At 41.9% G+C, this 16,588-nt stretch overlaps 1 protein-coding gene across 12 annotated transcripts in view; it reads right to left on the reverse strand.

Moving 5' to 3' along the window:
• GIGYF2 (GRB10 interacting GYF protein 2) overlaps nucleotides 1–16,588 on the reverse strand; it is an 81,064-nt gene that overhangs the window by 9,325 nt on the left and 55,151 nt on the right. For 4 of the 12 annotated variants that reach the window (XM_075417633.1, XM_075417632.1, XM_075417640.1 and 1 more), the window contains 13 exons: nucleotides 14,461–14,678; nucleotides 14,210–14,372; nucleotides 13,924–14,124; nucleotides 13,233–13,423; nucleotides 11,662–11,821; nucleotides 9,497–9,663; nucleotides 9,149–9,237; nucleotides 8,021–8,128; nucleotides 7,372–7,469; nucleotides 6,806–6,906; nucleotides 5,845–6,006; nucleotides 3,909–4,010; nucleotides 835–993 (listed from right to left, as the gene is read on the reverse strand). In XM_075417633.1, the coding sequence (XP_075273748.1) occupies nucleotides 835–993; nucleotides 3,909–4,010; nucleotides 5,845–6,006; nucleotides 6,806–6,906; nucleotides 7,372–7,469; nucleotides 8,021–8,128; nucleotides 9,149–9,237; nucleotides 9,497–9,663; nucleotides 11,662–11,821; nucleotides 13,233–13,423; nucleotides 13,924–14,124; nucleotides 14,210–14,372; nucleotides 14,461–14,678 (1,919 nt within the window). The remainder of the gene's footprint in view (nucleotides 1–834; nucleotides 994–3,908; nucleotides 4,011–5,844; nucleotides 6,007–6,805; nucleotides 6,907–7,371; nucleotides 7,470–8,020; nucleotides 8,129–9,148; nucleotides 9,238–9,496; nucleotides 9,664–11,661; nucleotides 11,822–13,232; nucleotides 13,424–13,923; nucleotides 14,125–14,209; nucleotides 14,373–14,460; nucleotides 14,679–16,588) is intronic. The other 8 variants (XM_075417630.1, XM_075417629.1, XM_075417631.1 and 5 more) reach the window with 8 other exon arrangements.

Below are 16,588 nucleotides of genomic sequence, written 5' to 3' on the forward strand. Positions count from 1 at the left end.
GAACAAAACTTGACAGGAATAAAGGGAAAAGAGGTCTTGACAAGAAAGAATAAAACAGGTGACAAAGATGGTGACGTTCACTGTTGTTACTCAGAACTAGAGCTGCAAAGCAAAAGATGCTTCTGCCAACAAAGGAGATGGCTGTGTAGTGGGACAGAAATGCTGATGAATGCCTTATAAAGGAGGGCCCCGAAAAATAATTTTTAAATAGTAACTGCAATTCTGAAATGGACCTGGAAGTTAACACGAAGCCAATCACGTTTCAAGATTAGTGTGATTTAGGGACTGTGATAGTATCAGTTAGGGGGCTGGATGCTCAAGTTCCCCAGTACGGACTTCTAAAGCTGACCCCAAGGGAGACAAGCGAAGGGAAGAAAAAAGCTGACAGTTTGGTAGTGAGTATAGTCTTGGCACAGTACAGGAAGACTGCCAAAACCGATCATCTCAGATGACGTTAGAGATAACAAGTCTACAGGAAAGGCTCAGAGAGTGACAGTTCAAAACACATTATTGTTATTCTGGTACTGTACTCCGCCTTTCTTTTGAATGAAGGAGTAGAAACGCTGCAACGCCATTCTTAAGGCTCAAACATGAAGGAAAACGCTCACTCAACACAAATCTCTTTCCCAAAGGGCAGGCTGGATTCTGATGATTTTGTCTGAAATCAGGATACAGCTAAACAACCTATTTTTCACTCAGCTGATAGTGTCCACAACCTTTGCTTTCCTCCATCACAACTGATGGGGGTCTCAGGCACGGACGCAAGTTTCAAAGCTTGTGCGTTCTGGCAGCCTCCATAATTGAACACAATAGGTCCCTTCTGCCATTTTTCACCTGTTTACGAATTAACTCCTCTCGCTGCCGTCTTTCCTCCTCTTCTCTTCTTCTCTCTTCCAATCTTCTAAGTGCTTCCTCCTGTTGTTGCCGCTCCTCTTCCTCCCGCTGCCGCCTTAGTGCAATTTCCTGCTCTCGTTGTCGCCTCAGGGCCTCCTCCTGGAGTTGGGAACAAAATGTCAATCTATAAATGCCATTTTATTGACAAACTGCATCAGAACACAGAGTACAACATGGTCTGGCCAGATAAACGGCCTCAAGAACAGCTCCTTAGCTCCAAGCTAAGCACTACCAAAACAATTATACTAAACACTACAGACCCATTTGTTAACAAGTTTCTCGATGCATTGCGCATCTCGTACAGAAATATTTTAATGAAAAAAGAAACACATGAAATCATTGTCTATCTTTGGTTTTAAAAAGAATGGTGTTGAGAACGAAAAGGGCGAGACTCCTCTTTCCAATATGTACTAACTATACTTGAACATATATAGCTATGTTTTCATGTGTGGGTATCATTAATTCCTTTTTGGTTTTGGGTGTCAGCTGTAAGTTGGAAGCTCTTCCTACTTAGAGGAGTTTCTAAACACTGACCACTCGAGTGCACTACAGAACTCAAACCACATCTCCAGACACCAGAAATAAGCTGAAGCAGCCCAGAGCGCTTAAGGACACTGTGACCTTCGGGGGTCTCCGAGATGTGGAACTCTATGCAAGAGCGTTCACTGGGCTATTCCTATCCTATTTAAATATTATGGGCAACGAAAGGTCTCTCGAGGGCTTTGATTTTGGGCAATCCCTGCATTATTTAAATAGCTTCCAATAAATAATGTTTTGCTTTCCGAGTAGCAAGATTATTTACTTAACTCAAAAATAAAACATCAGCACCCTTTCCTACTGCTCTGAAGATCAACATAAACAGAAATTGTTCCATAATGCTACTTGGTTTTTGGAGGACGAGGGCACAACCAGCCTCCGGCTGGCTTCCTGTAGATTGTTAAATGGGAGCGCAACTGTGCACCTTTTCCCCCCAGTTCTGACTTTCCTTCGCATAAGGCAGCCTAGGGTTTTGCTGCCTTTTCTGATCTCTGAAGCCCAGCAACTGTGTTAAGGCCACCCTGCTTTTCACCCCTTCTATTCTTCTCTCCACTTTCTGACTTACCCTAACCAGCTCAACCTAAAAATCCTACTTTTTGGACATGAACTTTTTTAAGCTTTCATAAATACATTTTCCTTTTGAATGATCAGTACTGTGCAATCATACTCTTACTTTTTTTTATAAGCAATACATTATTCACAGGATGAAGGGAGACTAATTGTGCAGCGTGGGTATCAATTTTGAAATCTGGTAAATCAGGGAAGTTAATTCTGAAATCTAAGACCCTTTTAGTAAATCTGATACCAGACCTTCATATACACCCAGCATAGGTAAACTGCAATACAGTTCACTGAACAACTGGACCAGGTTTCTCTGTGACAGCGGCTAACTTCACTATAGCTGCCCAGCAGACAGAACATCTTTTATAAGCAATCCTCTGGCACTGAAGAGCTGCTGGCTGCAAGCCAAGGCATAACTTATATTCCTGTATATCACTTAAGTGGTGTAGTGCTGAATGTAAGTGCTGTAAGTTTTTCTTCCACTAGCTGGACATAAAACAGTAGCCTGTGAATCGTGTTCTCATTAATCAAGTCCTTGATTTGTCATATTCACGAAAGCTTCAAGCACAACACACAACACCTAGACCATTTTTGTAACTTGGGCCTGTAACCAAATTACTTGGACACCTGCAGTCAAGTCACAATGATCAAGTGTCCCCAATACAAGTGCTCAAAAATTTCTGCTTGTTTCTTTTGCTGAAAAGTCTACTGAGGAGGCTGGAGGTATGCCAGTCTGGTTTGTGTGACCAGAGACCACACACCAGGATCTCGGCTCAGGATGACGAGCCACCAGCCAGGCTGCGGGGATGTTCGGCACTAGTCATTGACATCACATGTAGTACCTGAGAGAGAGGAACAAAGTCACCAATTCCTCCTGTATGGCAGCAGTTCATTAACATCTCTGCCCTACTTTCCCTTTGGGAAATGAGGCTGGAATTGTCATTAATAAAACTGTTGGAATCTTTCTCGGGCATGCCAGGAAGGACACTATTGAATGACTGCAATTTTAAAAAAGACTTCTCTCCCCTAGAGAACTAAAGATGAATCGTGTGGTACCAACAGCCTGTTCTGTACCAACTAAATATGAAGAAAAATCTGCAAGATTGTGCAAAGCTGGGAACCACGTGGCAGATGTAATTCTTTTTTCCTATTCTTCACAGCTCCAGAAAAGGTTGTCTGAATATTTACTTCTGTATCTCCTCATTATTCAAGGTTTATTTGAGCATGTGACCAAAAACATTTAAAGCTCTCCAGCTTTCTGCCACTGACTTGTATGGGAAACAGATTCATTCCTTTGGCTCTCACTGCTCCCATATTCTCGGCTTCCTGCTCCAAGAGAATCCCAATACTCTTCAGCATCTTTTCTAATAGTTATTTTCAAGCACACTTATCTTGCTGTATAGATAACTTGTTTCAGATCTTTAAAAATATCTGTAATATTGCAGAAAATCCTTAAGTAGCAAGCCTCATTTCAGTAGACTCCGGATTCTTAAATAAAATATTATAGAATTTTTTGCAGTTAGTAACACCTGCAATTCTGCTTGTTTATGTTACCAGGGCTTACAAATCTTTTAGCTTTGTGATCTCATCTTTGAACCAGGTACTTTAAGGGGAGCATAATTAAAGATATAATTCGGTCAAAACAATTATTAGCTCATTATTAAACCTCAAATTTTGTTCCTGAAAGCAATCAATCATTACAAAATAGAAGGTATCAGACCAGAAACAAAAAAGAAATGCAGGAGCTACACAAGCTGGGCATTACTGTTTGCAATTCTGCAGTGCAAGTAATCGATGAAAAACTATGAACAGAACCAGATTCAACATTTGGTATGACATTTCATCCTACAGAATTGAATTTCTATTAGTTATTTTTTTTTTATTTAGAATTCACCATCAACAGCGTATTTACTAACCTTATATACTAGTCTTTTATGCAGTATTACATCAAAAGCCTTCCTGAAGTCCAGGCAGATTAAGTCTACTGCTTCACCCCTCTCAGCTCTCACTGTCATCTCCTCAAAAGAAGTTAATCAAATTTGTTAAGCATCATCTCCTCTGTATAAATCCATGCTAATAAATCAGTTCATCCCTGATTCTACAATGCCTTCCAGTACAGAAGTCAGATTCAAATATTAGACCAGTTTGTTTTTTTTAAATACAGAATACAATATTATTTTCTCTTTCCAGAGAAGTGCTTAAAACTCTTTGTTACCTTTTCAAGACATTACCGCTCAGAATTAAGCATTGTAGCAATTATTCCATTGGTAATGAACTCAAGACACTTGCTGTTACTGCTTTCCAACCCCCATTCCGCTTCCTCCTTGTAAATAATTATTTCCCATGACATCTCACAAAGGGAGAGTCAGATTGTTTACTGTACAAATCCAAAGTGGACACATTTCTAAGAAGTTATACACAGTAGCAAAACTGTTCAGTCTGAAAAGAAACAAAAGAAACAACCCAAGTCTATTTGTCTGAAGCCACCATGGATGACACACATTGAGTTACCAGGTGATCAGCTGAAAAATGAGTTATTATTAAGACAGATCTAAAGCAACTTAACTCAAAAGTTAAACTTTGGAGTATATTATTGCTTTAGTGCCACAGTAAAGCTTGAACTTGAGCATCAAAGGATGCTTTTCCACTGTACACCACAGTGACTTGCTGTACACAAAGTAGATACATTAAAGCAAGGAGCCATTTATTTATAGACTTGATTCTTTAAGATACCATGAAAGCGAACCACGTATCACACTGCAGTCTATCCAAATAGATCTTCAGTAACAAAACCCAAACATGGAATGAACAGAGGTATATGACGAACTCAGAAGTAAAACTAAAGATTCTAGAGGCTTCCTCAGAAGTGTCTGATCCTTAAACCAGGAAATGCACTTTACAACTGCCTACCTAAGCACATAGAAAATATTATACAGGGCAAAACTAGTGATTACTTTCGCCTGTTTTTCACATGCTACTTTACAGGGCATTTACTGACTAACTCCCTAGTGAATAAGCTCAACAACATGCTTGCCCTCATCCTCCACGTGCAGAGTGAAAACTTTAACTTTCACTGTCTTTCCCTCCTACGACACTTACGGAACAAATTAATCTCTCTTCCATACAAAATTCAGAAATACCAAAAACGTCAAGCTAATAACGGTCTCACTTTTGTGTTCTTGTAAGATTAAGAACATACTACAACTCCTGCATTCATTCCCCTACTGCAACACAGATCACGTCATTCATTTTAACAAATCTGCTCGTCCAAGCTACATCTCTTCCTTTCCCAAATATCAATTCAAGCAAATAAAGCTGACAGACTCTGACATAACCCAGTTAATCACTTATTCAAAAAAATTATTAAGTTAAAAAAAAAAAAACAGGGAAAAAAATAAGGTCAATGTTACATCACCACTTCTCCACTACAGCCCCCTACATTTTACTCATTTGAAACAGCTGCTCAAGCTCCAGTCTGCTCCAGAACATACCCTTATCAAAACACTAGACTGCACAAATGGTGAATAAAGATTAAACATACAATAACTGGGCAACTAACTAAAGTCTAATATTGACACTAAGAAGTCGGGAGGGAATATTCCACACTGAATAAAACCTCTCAGCTCACAAACAGGAACCTATCTTGAAGTGAACAATTAAAGCCCATTTCTCAGATTGCTATTTGGGCTCAAAATTAGGAACAGAAGAAGAATCATTTCATATACTCACATGAAAAAATATTAGAACTGTCTTCATACACACCTACCAAAGATTAATTAGACCTCACAGGATTCTTAAAGTGAGTTTTATAAAATATTAGAATTAGAGATGAACTACATTGAGGAAACTCACTTGCTTCCTGCGGGCCAGTTCTTCTTCTTCCCGTCGTTTCCTCTCATCTTCCTGCTGCCTCCTAAGTAGCTCTTCTTGTTGCCTCCGAAGCTCCTCCTGCCTTTTCCTCTCCTCTTCCTCTCGTTTGGCCCTCATTTCCACTTCTCTCCTCTCTTGCTCTAGCTACAATTCACACAAAACTAAACTCAGATGCAGGTAACGTATTCCTACACCATTTCTTAGGGCGACTCTGCTGAGATTACAGTAACAACATAATAGATGGAAGCCTCTGACAGATGCTCTCCCTTAATTGTAATTTTACCTATCAGCTGGCTGTCTACTGGGGTCAGATTCCCAAAATAGTCTAGAGCAATTTCTGACAATTTCTGTTCTGTAACGAATACCACTTCTCTAGTCAGTCTTTCTACATCAGCTCCTTAAAATAGCCTGACTTCAGAAGGTAGTAGCAAGTTGCTTTGCAGTCATCATAAAGCAATCAGTTTTAGGAAATGTACAGAATCATACAGGTTCAAACTTACAAAGATAATTTAGAGTGTGAAACAACCCCAACAAACAGGACTCCTGAGATTCCCCAAACCAATTCTCGTGAAAAGATGCAAGGATTAAGAGAACAACCCCCTGGCTCCTACTCAGGGTTTGGCACAGCAGCTCATGACGATTCCATTTTAAAACAGAGGTGGCTAGTGAACAGTTTTTAATCAGAAGTGTAAAAAACATAACCGCTACTTTAGAGGTCAGTAGTACCTCCACAGCAATGGTTTCCAAACAGCAGTCCACGAGGATTTCGTAACTGGTTTCTACAACCCATATCCTCTTTATGGTGTTTTCCATGAAAATCTAATCAAAACTGTACAGAGCGGCCTGAAGATTGAAGAGCTAATCGTCTTCCATTGGCTCACGAAACACAGTTACATTGCAGAACAGCAATCCCAACTTCTTACAGTACAAAACAGTTTCTGACCTTTGCAGCTTTGGCCTTCTCGAGCTGCTGAAGTTGTTCTAGAGCTGGTCCCTGAGCTGCAGTATCAATGGGGAGATCCCAGACACTGCTTCCTTCCCAGACTAGATAGTGAAGAAAACAAAACATTGACAAGCAAAAATAAGCACATCAACAAAAAACAATTGAAAGGGGAAAATCTTGTGTATGCTGTTACTGTGGTTTATGAACTAAAATAATGCATTAGCCTTAGTCCGCAGAGGGCCACCTTATCTTCCTGTAGAACAAGGCTTGTCCATTACCAAAGCAAGGCTGGGTTTCCTACAAAATTCTACACAAGAACCAGCTATTCAAACTCCTCCCATCAGAGCAGAACACCTTTATATTACAACACTCAATCTCTTTGGATTGTCCTATAACCATAGGAAATCTTACCAAATCTTAGCTCTCAAATGGAATTTAAGCTACAAGGCAAAGTAGCCTGGACCAGTTAAAAAAATACCAATGCAGAAATAATTTGTCCATCTCAAAGGTGCTGGCTTTTAATCCCATAACTTTTCTCAAGATATCTGACACGTTAAGCATCTTACCTGTAGGTTGTGAGGCTGACTGAAGTTCCCATATTGAGCCAGTGTCCGGCACTGACACAGACCTTGTAACAGGTGGCATCATGTTCTGTTCAGATATTCTGCAATACCAACAGGAAGAGTCAACATGCCACTTCCAGGGAGAAGAGTGCTCTGAACACGCCTGAGATTCAGTAACTTGTAACATACTCCTTTCCTTCCACACCTCTATTTAAAACAAAAATATGATGTGGACAATACTACTTGCTTGCAGAGTTCTTGCTCACCTCATCCCTGCTGCCAAGTCAAGGGCTAAGTCAGCTACCGCTACAGTTTAGCACTTGCTGCTCATAGGCTAGATTGAGGAACAAGCATCTAGTATCGCAAAACTCAACTGGCAAAGCCATTCCGACACCAGCACAACAGATCTGTCAAAAAGGTATGACTTCAACTACATTTCCCTCCTCGTTTTCCTAAGTATTCTCTGATGTAAAGGCTACACACATGAAGTATTTGACACCCTGCAACTGTTTCATATTCACATGATCTTTAAAATACATAATGCTCAAACATGTGTGAACTTGGATAGGGATGGACCACTGACAAGATTATCATTACAGACAAATTAGAGCATAGGAAAAATGGTATTCAGTTCAAGTCTGGGCTAACTCACCTCATCTTCAGGGCCTGGAACTGTTGCAAGAGAATAGCGAGCTGCTGCTGCTGCTGGGAAGAGAGGGCTGCCTTTTGCTGCTGAGCCAGCACTTGTGCATACTGTTGTCTTAAAAAGAGAAGCAGAGAATCACTGGTATTTGGTCACTTGCTTATTTATATGCTGCCCAAGTTGCAGAAGTTGCGCACAGATTCATCCTCCGGGACTAATGGCCACTGACCTACATAATGTACATGCTAAACACTAAAGGAAACCACAGAATGGGGCCTTGGAAAGAATCAAAATACAAGAATACAACAAACTGGCCCTTACGAGCAGAACCAAATTTCTCTTCACTTTCAACTACGTCAACTGGTTATTGCTATCCAATGTTTCTCTTTTAACCTGTGCAGTACTACTTCCCTTTTTCTATAAATTACACAGAGATTGCTAAAATTAATCTGGCTTTGATGACTTCCCACCTAAACAAATCAATCTCTTCCCAAGTACGCCAAGGCATCCCCTAGTACAGGGGCAGGCTCTTGCCTTTTCAGATCATCAGCTGACAGTCAGTAATCATAATCATGGCCCGTGCTTTCAGGACTCCTGTAACAAGTAGTCTTATCTGATTGCTTTTCTTTTCTCCAAGCTCCTACAAAACAAGTTGTTAGGAACTGGCCAGAACTGAACAACTGACAGCTTTGTCATAAATGGATGACAAACTGCTTTCTCCAGCAGTTATCTTCCACTGATCTTCGAAAAGCTGAGCAAGCAGACCAAAGACAAGTTCTGCTTTCTCAACCTCCAGTTCAAAAAATGTGTAGCCTTCCCCTGACTCCAAAACATCTGAACTGCACTACAAGGACAGCTGGGACTCTGTTTTAACGGCTACCTATATAGCAGGTCTCATCAAAAAAGCTATGCACGACACTGAAAGACACTGAAAAGTGTGCCTGAGGTAGCCACACTCTGTCCTAATCCTGTAGACTACAGAGCCTCTGGTGCTTGTGGAAGCTGGCTTTGCTGTCGGAGGTGAGGCACTCCCAGCCCCACCGCCCAAGGAAACAATGACAAGAAGCTGAACCCAGATGAGTAAAAAGGAAGAGCAGAACACAGCCACTGGAAGACCTCTGGGACTGGCAGCCTTACTGTATTAAAAGATGCTGATACTGGAGGTGCTGCATTTGGATCAGAGCCAACTCTTGTTGTCTTGTCAGCCGCTCTTGGTCCAGCTCACCCTATGTTTAGGAATAAAACATTCTATTTTAATAACAGAGTAACAGTAGCAGTATATTGCAAAGGCAAGCAATATAAAAACGTTTCTTCAGAATGCAGCTTTTAAAGTGTCTTTTCTCCTCTTAAAAAGGTAATTTAACACAGGGTTCAACTTTCATGCTTGGAACACCTGCAATTCCATGACAGAGCAGTTGACACATAAATATTTAATTTTCCATTTCTTACAGGACTATGTGAATACTGTAACTGTCACATAATTACCAGATGTGGAAGCGGTGCTGGACCTGGAGTGAAGGGAACCCTGCCCCACATTTTCATGATGTCTCCCAGCGGCTGGAAAGTCTCGTCACAGGCTCTCTTGACCAACAGCGACATAGTGAAGTATCCAGCCTGGAACCACTCCGCCATCTCCTGATTACTGAAAGGACCTGAAATAACACCAACCAATACAGATGGGGGGGAAGAGCAAGTCAGGCCAAGTTGAACATACTGGAAACAAAGAGCATGGTGCTTGTTAAAGTAACACAGTACCTAGGCTCAGGCGCTCCTGTCTGTCTCATCCACTTGTCTGGACAGACAGTACATTCAAAGCTGGACTGTCAACGCACATATCTAGATCTCTGCGGTGGCCACAGCATTCCCCCAGACAGTCTTTACTGAAAAGTGCATGACTGCTTTTACCATGCATTGGAGGGAAACGACAGCTCCGAGACAAAAGCCAAGCAGCCACGGTGGTGTGGAGCTTGGGTCCAGCCAACACACATCCTGCCCTCCAGCAAAGCTCACTGCTCCAGGCTCAGCAACAGGCTGACAACAGTTGCAGTTTCCAGTTTGGACCTCAACAGCATCCACTAGCTGACAGTGCTAAAAGCACAAGCACTACTTTCCCCACATACACTGCATAGACAATCAAACCATCATAACCTGTTTCAACTCTTGCCTTCAAATCAGAGGAATTCGTATGTTTTATAGAAGTTTTGCTTCTGACACTTAGCAGATGAGCAGATCCAACTCTGAATGCAAGATTATATCAAGATAATGAGGAAACCACTTTTCCTTTCTCAAAAAGCTACACCACTTCTCTTCCTCTTTTTCCTGAGAAAGATTTCAGTCACTCCCTTCAAAGGAGGACTCCTACATCAGCATTACATATCCAACCATTTGGACCACAAAGCTAGTATTAAAAAAAATTATTTAACAGAGTAAGAACCACGTTAATACAATTTTTGCAAAAATATCTTCTGAAAAGCAAGAATGTTCAGTCATTCTTGCCTTCTCTGTAAAAGTATCTTTAGCAGGTAATTCCTCCCAGAGAAAATATGAGACCACAAGAGGTATCCCAATAAAAGTTTATGTGGGAGTTTTTACTTCTGGAAGTCACACTCAAGGAAGTGCTTACTCCAATGAAAAACTGTTAGACCATCACTGAGCAATGAACACCCAGCAGCAACTAACATACAGTTTGAAGCAGACTGAGCAAATAAAAACGCTTTATGGTTAACATCCTTTAAACTTAAAAGGGGTAAGAAGAAAACCCTAAAGCTGTGTAACACACGCAGACAAGAGACTGGCACACATCCCACAGATCACACCTCCACAAATCCTACCTGCAGCTCATAGCTGAGGAAGTCATTCCCGTTAAACAGCATTAGCAACTACTACTTAGTGAAGTACAGCAAGTAAGGAACTCACTGCTCAGTTGTATTTTTGTGATGCAGCTAAGCGGCTGCTAAAACAGAGGCCTGAGACCTCCAAAAAGAAAAGTACCTTCTGAAAGCAAAGATGCAAGTATCTAAATGAAAGGCCTGTTCCTACTTTCATCGCAAAAAATTGAGGTTTCTCTTAAGCAAAAACCGCAAGCACAAACCAGTTTTTATTACATGAACTAATAATGCACTGGCTGCAAGTACAATTTAAACTGAGTTTATGTGTGAGCACTGGCTTGGGAAAACGTCTTGTCTCTTTGCTCTAGATACTACACAGATTACCCTTCCCTGAATACTCAATGTCTTCAGGCTGAGACTAGAAAACTGATTTCAATGTTTCTCACTGACTCTTCAACAAGCTACTGAATGGTCACATTCCTGTTTTGTTCCACTATTGTCTGGAAATCTGAATAACTACTGGTCTGAAAAACAGGTTTTAGTCTGACAATTTACAGTTTTTAGTCTGAGTCAATTTACAGAAACATGAAATGATGGCAAACCTTAGCCATGATAAAGTACAATTCTGGACATTAGGCATGCTGAGCTGATGGGGGCAGTGATGGGTAGAAGGATCCATTTTCAAAACCTAATTCTAGAGTGGTAAATTCCCAGTGCTGCTTCTGTAAAAACAAGCATCAGCATCTCTTGGTGGCAATTTTGTGATGAACTCTTTAACAGTTCTGTGAAATAAAAAAGGAAGCGTAAAGGGCACAGACCTACCCTGAATTTCTCCTTGTGGATCTTTGTAGTACCACTTCTGCATGGCTTCATGGAACAACGGCATAGAGGAGCCCTTTGCTCTGTGCTCTTGAATTTTTGCTGCTAGTCTTTCATCATCAAGGGCACTGTCCTGCAGGTATGCCACCATTTTCTCTGCTTGCTGCAGGAGACATCAAAACCAGCAAGGAATACAAGAGTTAGGTGTGTGCTTACAAATTTGAAAGCGGGCGAGCCAAATACAACCACCTTGTACCACACCAGCACAAAAAGAGTCTGGGTGGAGAATGGACTGAGAGCAGCCCTCAGGAGAAGGACATGGGGGTGCTGGCTGATGAGAAGCTCAGCATGACCCAGCAGTGTGCACTCACAGCCCAGAAGGCCAACCGTGGCTGCATCCCCAGCAGCGTGGGCACAGGGCAAGGGAGGGGATTCTGCCCCTCTGTCCCGCTCTGCTGAGACCCCCCTGGGAGTCCTGCGTCCAGCTCTGGAGCCCTCAGCACAGGACAGACCTGGAGCTGTGGGAGTGGGGCCAGAGGAGGCCCCAGCAATGGTCCGAGGGCTGGAACCCCTCTGCTGGGAGGAAAGGCTGCGAGAGCTGGGGCTGTTCAGCCTGGGGAAGAGAAGGCTGCAGGGAGACCTTACTGCAGCCTGCCAGTACCTGAAGGGGCCTACAAAAAAGCCACAGAGGGACTTTTTACAAGGGCACAGAGTGACAGGACAAAGGGAAATGGCTTTAAACTGAAAGAGGGGAGATTTAGATTAGGTATTAGGAAGAAATTCTTTACTGTAAGGGTGGTGAGGCCCTGGCGCAGCTTGCCCAGAGATGCTGTGGCTGCCCCCTCCCTGGCAGTGTTCAAGGCCAGGTTGGATGGAGCTCTGAGCACCCTGATCTAGTGGAAGATGTCCCTGCCCACGTCAGGGGGGTTTGAACAAGGTGATCTGTAAGGTCCCTTCCAACCCAAACCATTCTATGATTCTACCCAGTGCTCAAGAGTGTACCAGGAATTACAGGCAACTCAAGGACTGGTGTAATTGCACCACAAACCCTAAGCTCAGTCTATCACCTTATCAGAATCCTGAATAAGCACGATTCACCTGCTTACGTAAAGCTGTAGAACAACTTGCCAAGACGGTCCCACACAGCATCATGATGAAAAATAAAACTGGTATGGGAGCCCTAGCATTAAAAATTCTCTACAACCCAGCAGTCATTAAACGTTCAGGAACACAGTCTGTGCTTCAGTTATGTATTTTTTAATTTTTTTAAAACATATGTGGCATACTGTTTTATGGTTTCTCAAGGCAAATGGTAAAAGCTACTTGACAGTGGTCATATGCACTAGGACCTCCACCTCTAACACTGGTATAGTACCCTTATTCAGAAAAATACTACATAGGCTTGAATTATTCTCCAAAAATGTAATGGAGGGGAAAAAAGCAGCTTTCAGTATATACTGTGGAGTGCAAAGTTTCAGCTGCATTTCTGTTTTTATCGGCTTCAAATATTTTCTGCATTCCACGTTCCTCCAGTCTCACGATTGTCAACAACAAAGGAATTTGAGAAATTTTACCTGCTCTAGGTGTTTGAGGCCCTCTTCATCATCTGGGTCAGTGGGAATGTTCCCCATGCCTGGAGCAGCTGTGACAGGTGTCTGACCTGGCCGCAGAGCAGGATTTGAATTGGAGACAGGAGGAGAAAGATGAGCAGGAGAAGCTGTGTCTGCAGAAATCTGTGGCAAAGGTTGAGCAACAGAAGCCAAATCTAAAGAAAAACATTAAAATTAGTTCACTATTTTCAACATAAATGAAAATTACTTAAGAACTTACTGTAGAAAACATTCAACAGCTCAAAATTAGCACCAAAGCAAAAGTATTTTCAGATCTTCCTGCATGTATGACTGCACATTGCCACTGTTTACAACACAGACACCCAACCTAACTCTGAGGAACAAACAGTTTAGTTCTATCAGAACTCAGCATATTTCAGCATGTCCCATTCCTTGGCCACATACATTTGTCCACACTGATGTGCTCTACCACAATAAGGCACATCCACAACCAGCTCGTGCTCCTCTAGACTGCATTGCAATGTGAGGTACCAGTGCACTGCAAGCACTTGAAGTGGCATATCCAACAAATCCTGTATTTATAGACCAGCTGGTAAATTCTGGCTTTTCATCATCATAATCTGATCCTTGCCTCTTAAGAGACCAAGACTAATCACAGCAAGTAATGACTGAATTTATCTGTTGAGTTTATTACCTTCCCCTCTGTTGGGCATTTTGGCTGGCGGTGTATTCTCTGTTCGATTCTCCTTATCTTCTGTTTTTTCTGTTCTTTCTGGCACAGACTCTTCCTTCCTTTCAAAAAGGCTTGTCTGCAGTGGGTCTGGAGGCTGGGATTTCGGTGGGGTATCTGACCTGGCAGCTGGTGAAGAAGTTTGGACTGCTTCTTCCACTGCTTCTGTAACATTGCATGGTTCTAGGTAACTGAGTTATGGAACTTCCACACAGCAGCACAGACCAGATGCATGAGAAGTCCCCCTTACCTGCCACTACTCTATCTGTTTTCTCCCCCTCTTTCTTGGTGGTCTTTTCATGATCTTTGGATTCTTCATTGTGGCTCCCTTCAGAGTCTGATCTTTCTTCCCCCTCCTCCACAGGTCTGAAGTCCATCTCCTGTTCCTCAGGGATTGGCTCTTTCTGCACCTTCTACAAAGTCAACATAATCACCCATAAACCACCTGACATAACAGGACATTTGCTCAAAGTGAACAAAGGGCCCAGGACAGCTTTTCACCTTTAAAGAGAGAAACGCTCCAGAGGAGTCAAATGTTCCCATTTCTTCTTCTGCATCTTCTAAGCACCACTCAGGGAGACTGTCCCTGTCGTCATCCATGCTGCCGCTCCCACACCGTACTCGTCGATAACCCCGTTCATCGTCTCGCTCCCGGAAATCGAATTCAAACCTCCGCCGTCGCTCCATGTGTTCTCGCCAGCCTGCAGAACGAGGGCCGTCTATAAGGTGGGGGGAAAGTAACTTTACAAGACAGTCCCGGGGGCAGTAGCTTACTCCAGAGGGTGAAAGTGTAGGTAAAGAGATAACAAACAGTGACAGAAATCCAGAAAGCCCTACAGGGTATAATGCACCTATAAATAGGCATTTTAAACGACAGGGGAAAGGAGTATCTTACCATGAAGCGGGAGACTTTCAAATATTGTCCGCTGTACTTCCTCACATTATGAATTGTATTATGAGCATTAAAAAAAACACCTAAGGCTAAGAAAGCTGGGCTACATAATCTAAAACATGTTGGAATGCCAAAATCAGACAAGTGACATTAGATGCTGACTGAATTTACCAGCCATCATTGACTTAAATCTTTTTTGGCATCTTTATATGTATAAAATATTACACATACTTGTAGGCAATCTGCAAAAGTCACATCCTGAACAAACCACCCACGCTTTTTTCCTCTTTCCCTCAGAGACACTTCTGTGCATATACATGAAAAATGGACTGACTACCGTTCAAATATCTCGGAAAGGACTATTAAGTCTCTTGAATGCTAATTTTTAGCCATAGAATACCGCAACTTGGAATGATAGTTAGAAAATAAGGAAAACCTTCCAAATTCAAGTATAAATTTTCTGAATAGATTAGAAAGAAAAGTGAAATAAAACATCTTCGTTCAGCCAAGCTTAAAATCCTCTGCCTGCAACAATACTATGTAAAGCATAAAGAACATGCTGCTAAGGAAAACAAATTGGGAGTGAAAGTAAACAGCTTTCCATCCAACAGCAGCTATCTTTATCAGAAAGCTGTAAAGCAAAAATGAAAGCACCTTAGTTTTTAGTGGTAGCTGTGTTCTTCTCTGGAGAAAAAAATAGTCTTTTTTTGGTCTCAGAAATTGTGCAATCAGTGCAGTCTCACTGTTTATCGAATGGCTACCAAAAAAAAAAAAATCAGTGACAAGGAGCAATGCTGTCCTCTGTTCCATGTGCTTCATACGAATTAGGAATGTTCCACACCAACCCTAATACCCTAAGCATTAACACTAACCATGCAAAAACCCACCTTTGTCTCACAAAGACAGGAAATGCAAAACAAACTCCTCCTAGAAACAGTATGAACTTTAAGATTATATTTTATCAAGGAAACACAAAAAGTTAGACTTTAACTACACCATATACAGTGGAATTGTTTGCAAATAAGCACATAACTTAACCTATGCTTCCAGACTTGCCTCGGAAAGAAACAAATAACATTTTTGGTATGCAAAACTGTCAAACCAATGTTCCAAGGTAACCTTTTTAATGTCATTAAGGAAAGACATAAGGCACAGTAAGCTTGCACTTCTCCCTCCTTTTCTGCCTCCTTTAAAGTAGTTCTTAACATCTTGGGCCTGTTATGTCAACCTCTTGTTCATCAGTAACTTCTCAAAAAATAGGTAAGCAAAAACAAGGGCTCACTGAAGATGCACTAATGGAGTAAGTGCTCCAGAGAACTCAAGCACATTTTTGGTCCCTTTCAAGATCCAGCTGGACAGGGTGTTTGGCCATCTTGTCTAGGAAGTGCTTTCGTCAGGACAGGTTGGACCAGATGATCCTTGAGGTCCCTTCCAACCTGGTATTTTATGATTCTATGAAGTCATAACCATTTAATGCGTCCTCTTCAGAAGAGGATGCCTGTATCATGCCCTGTGCACCTCTGCCCACACCGCCCTGGCCTCCAGCTGTGCAATCTCAGGAGATGCAGGTTTCTAAGGGCCTTCTCTTCAAGCAAGTCATACTTATGAACATCTCATTAAAATGTTGCTCAATTTTAAAAGAACAAAACCTTCTCTGGGAGGAACCAGCAAGTAAGCAGGACAACACAGTTTACCTGAAATAAAAGACCTGACACTGAAATTCCACTCACACTGCAT

The sequence above is a fragment of the Opisthocomus hoazin genome, chromosome 4, assembly GCF_030867145.1.
Source record: "Opisthocomus hoazin isolate bOpiHoa1 chromosome 4, bOpiHoa1.hap1, whole genome shotgun sequence".
NCBI classification, from domain to species: domain Eukaryota; kingdom Metazoa; phylum Chordata; class Aves; order Opisthocomiformes; family Opisthocomidae; genus Opisthocomus; species Opisthocomus hoazin.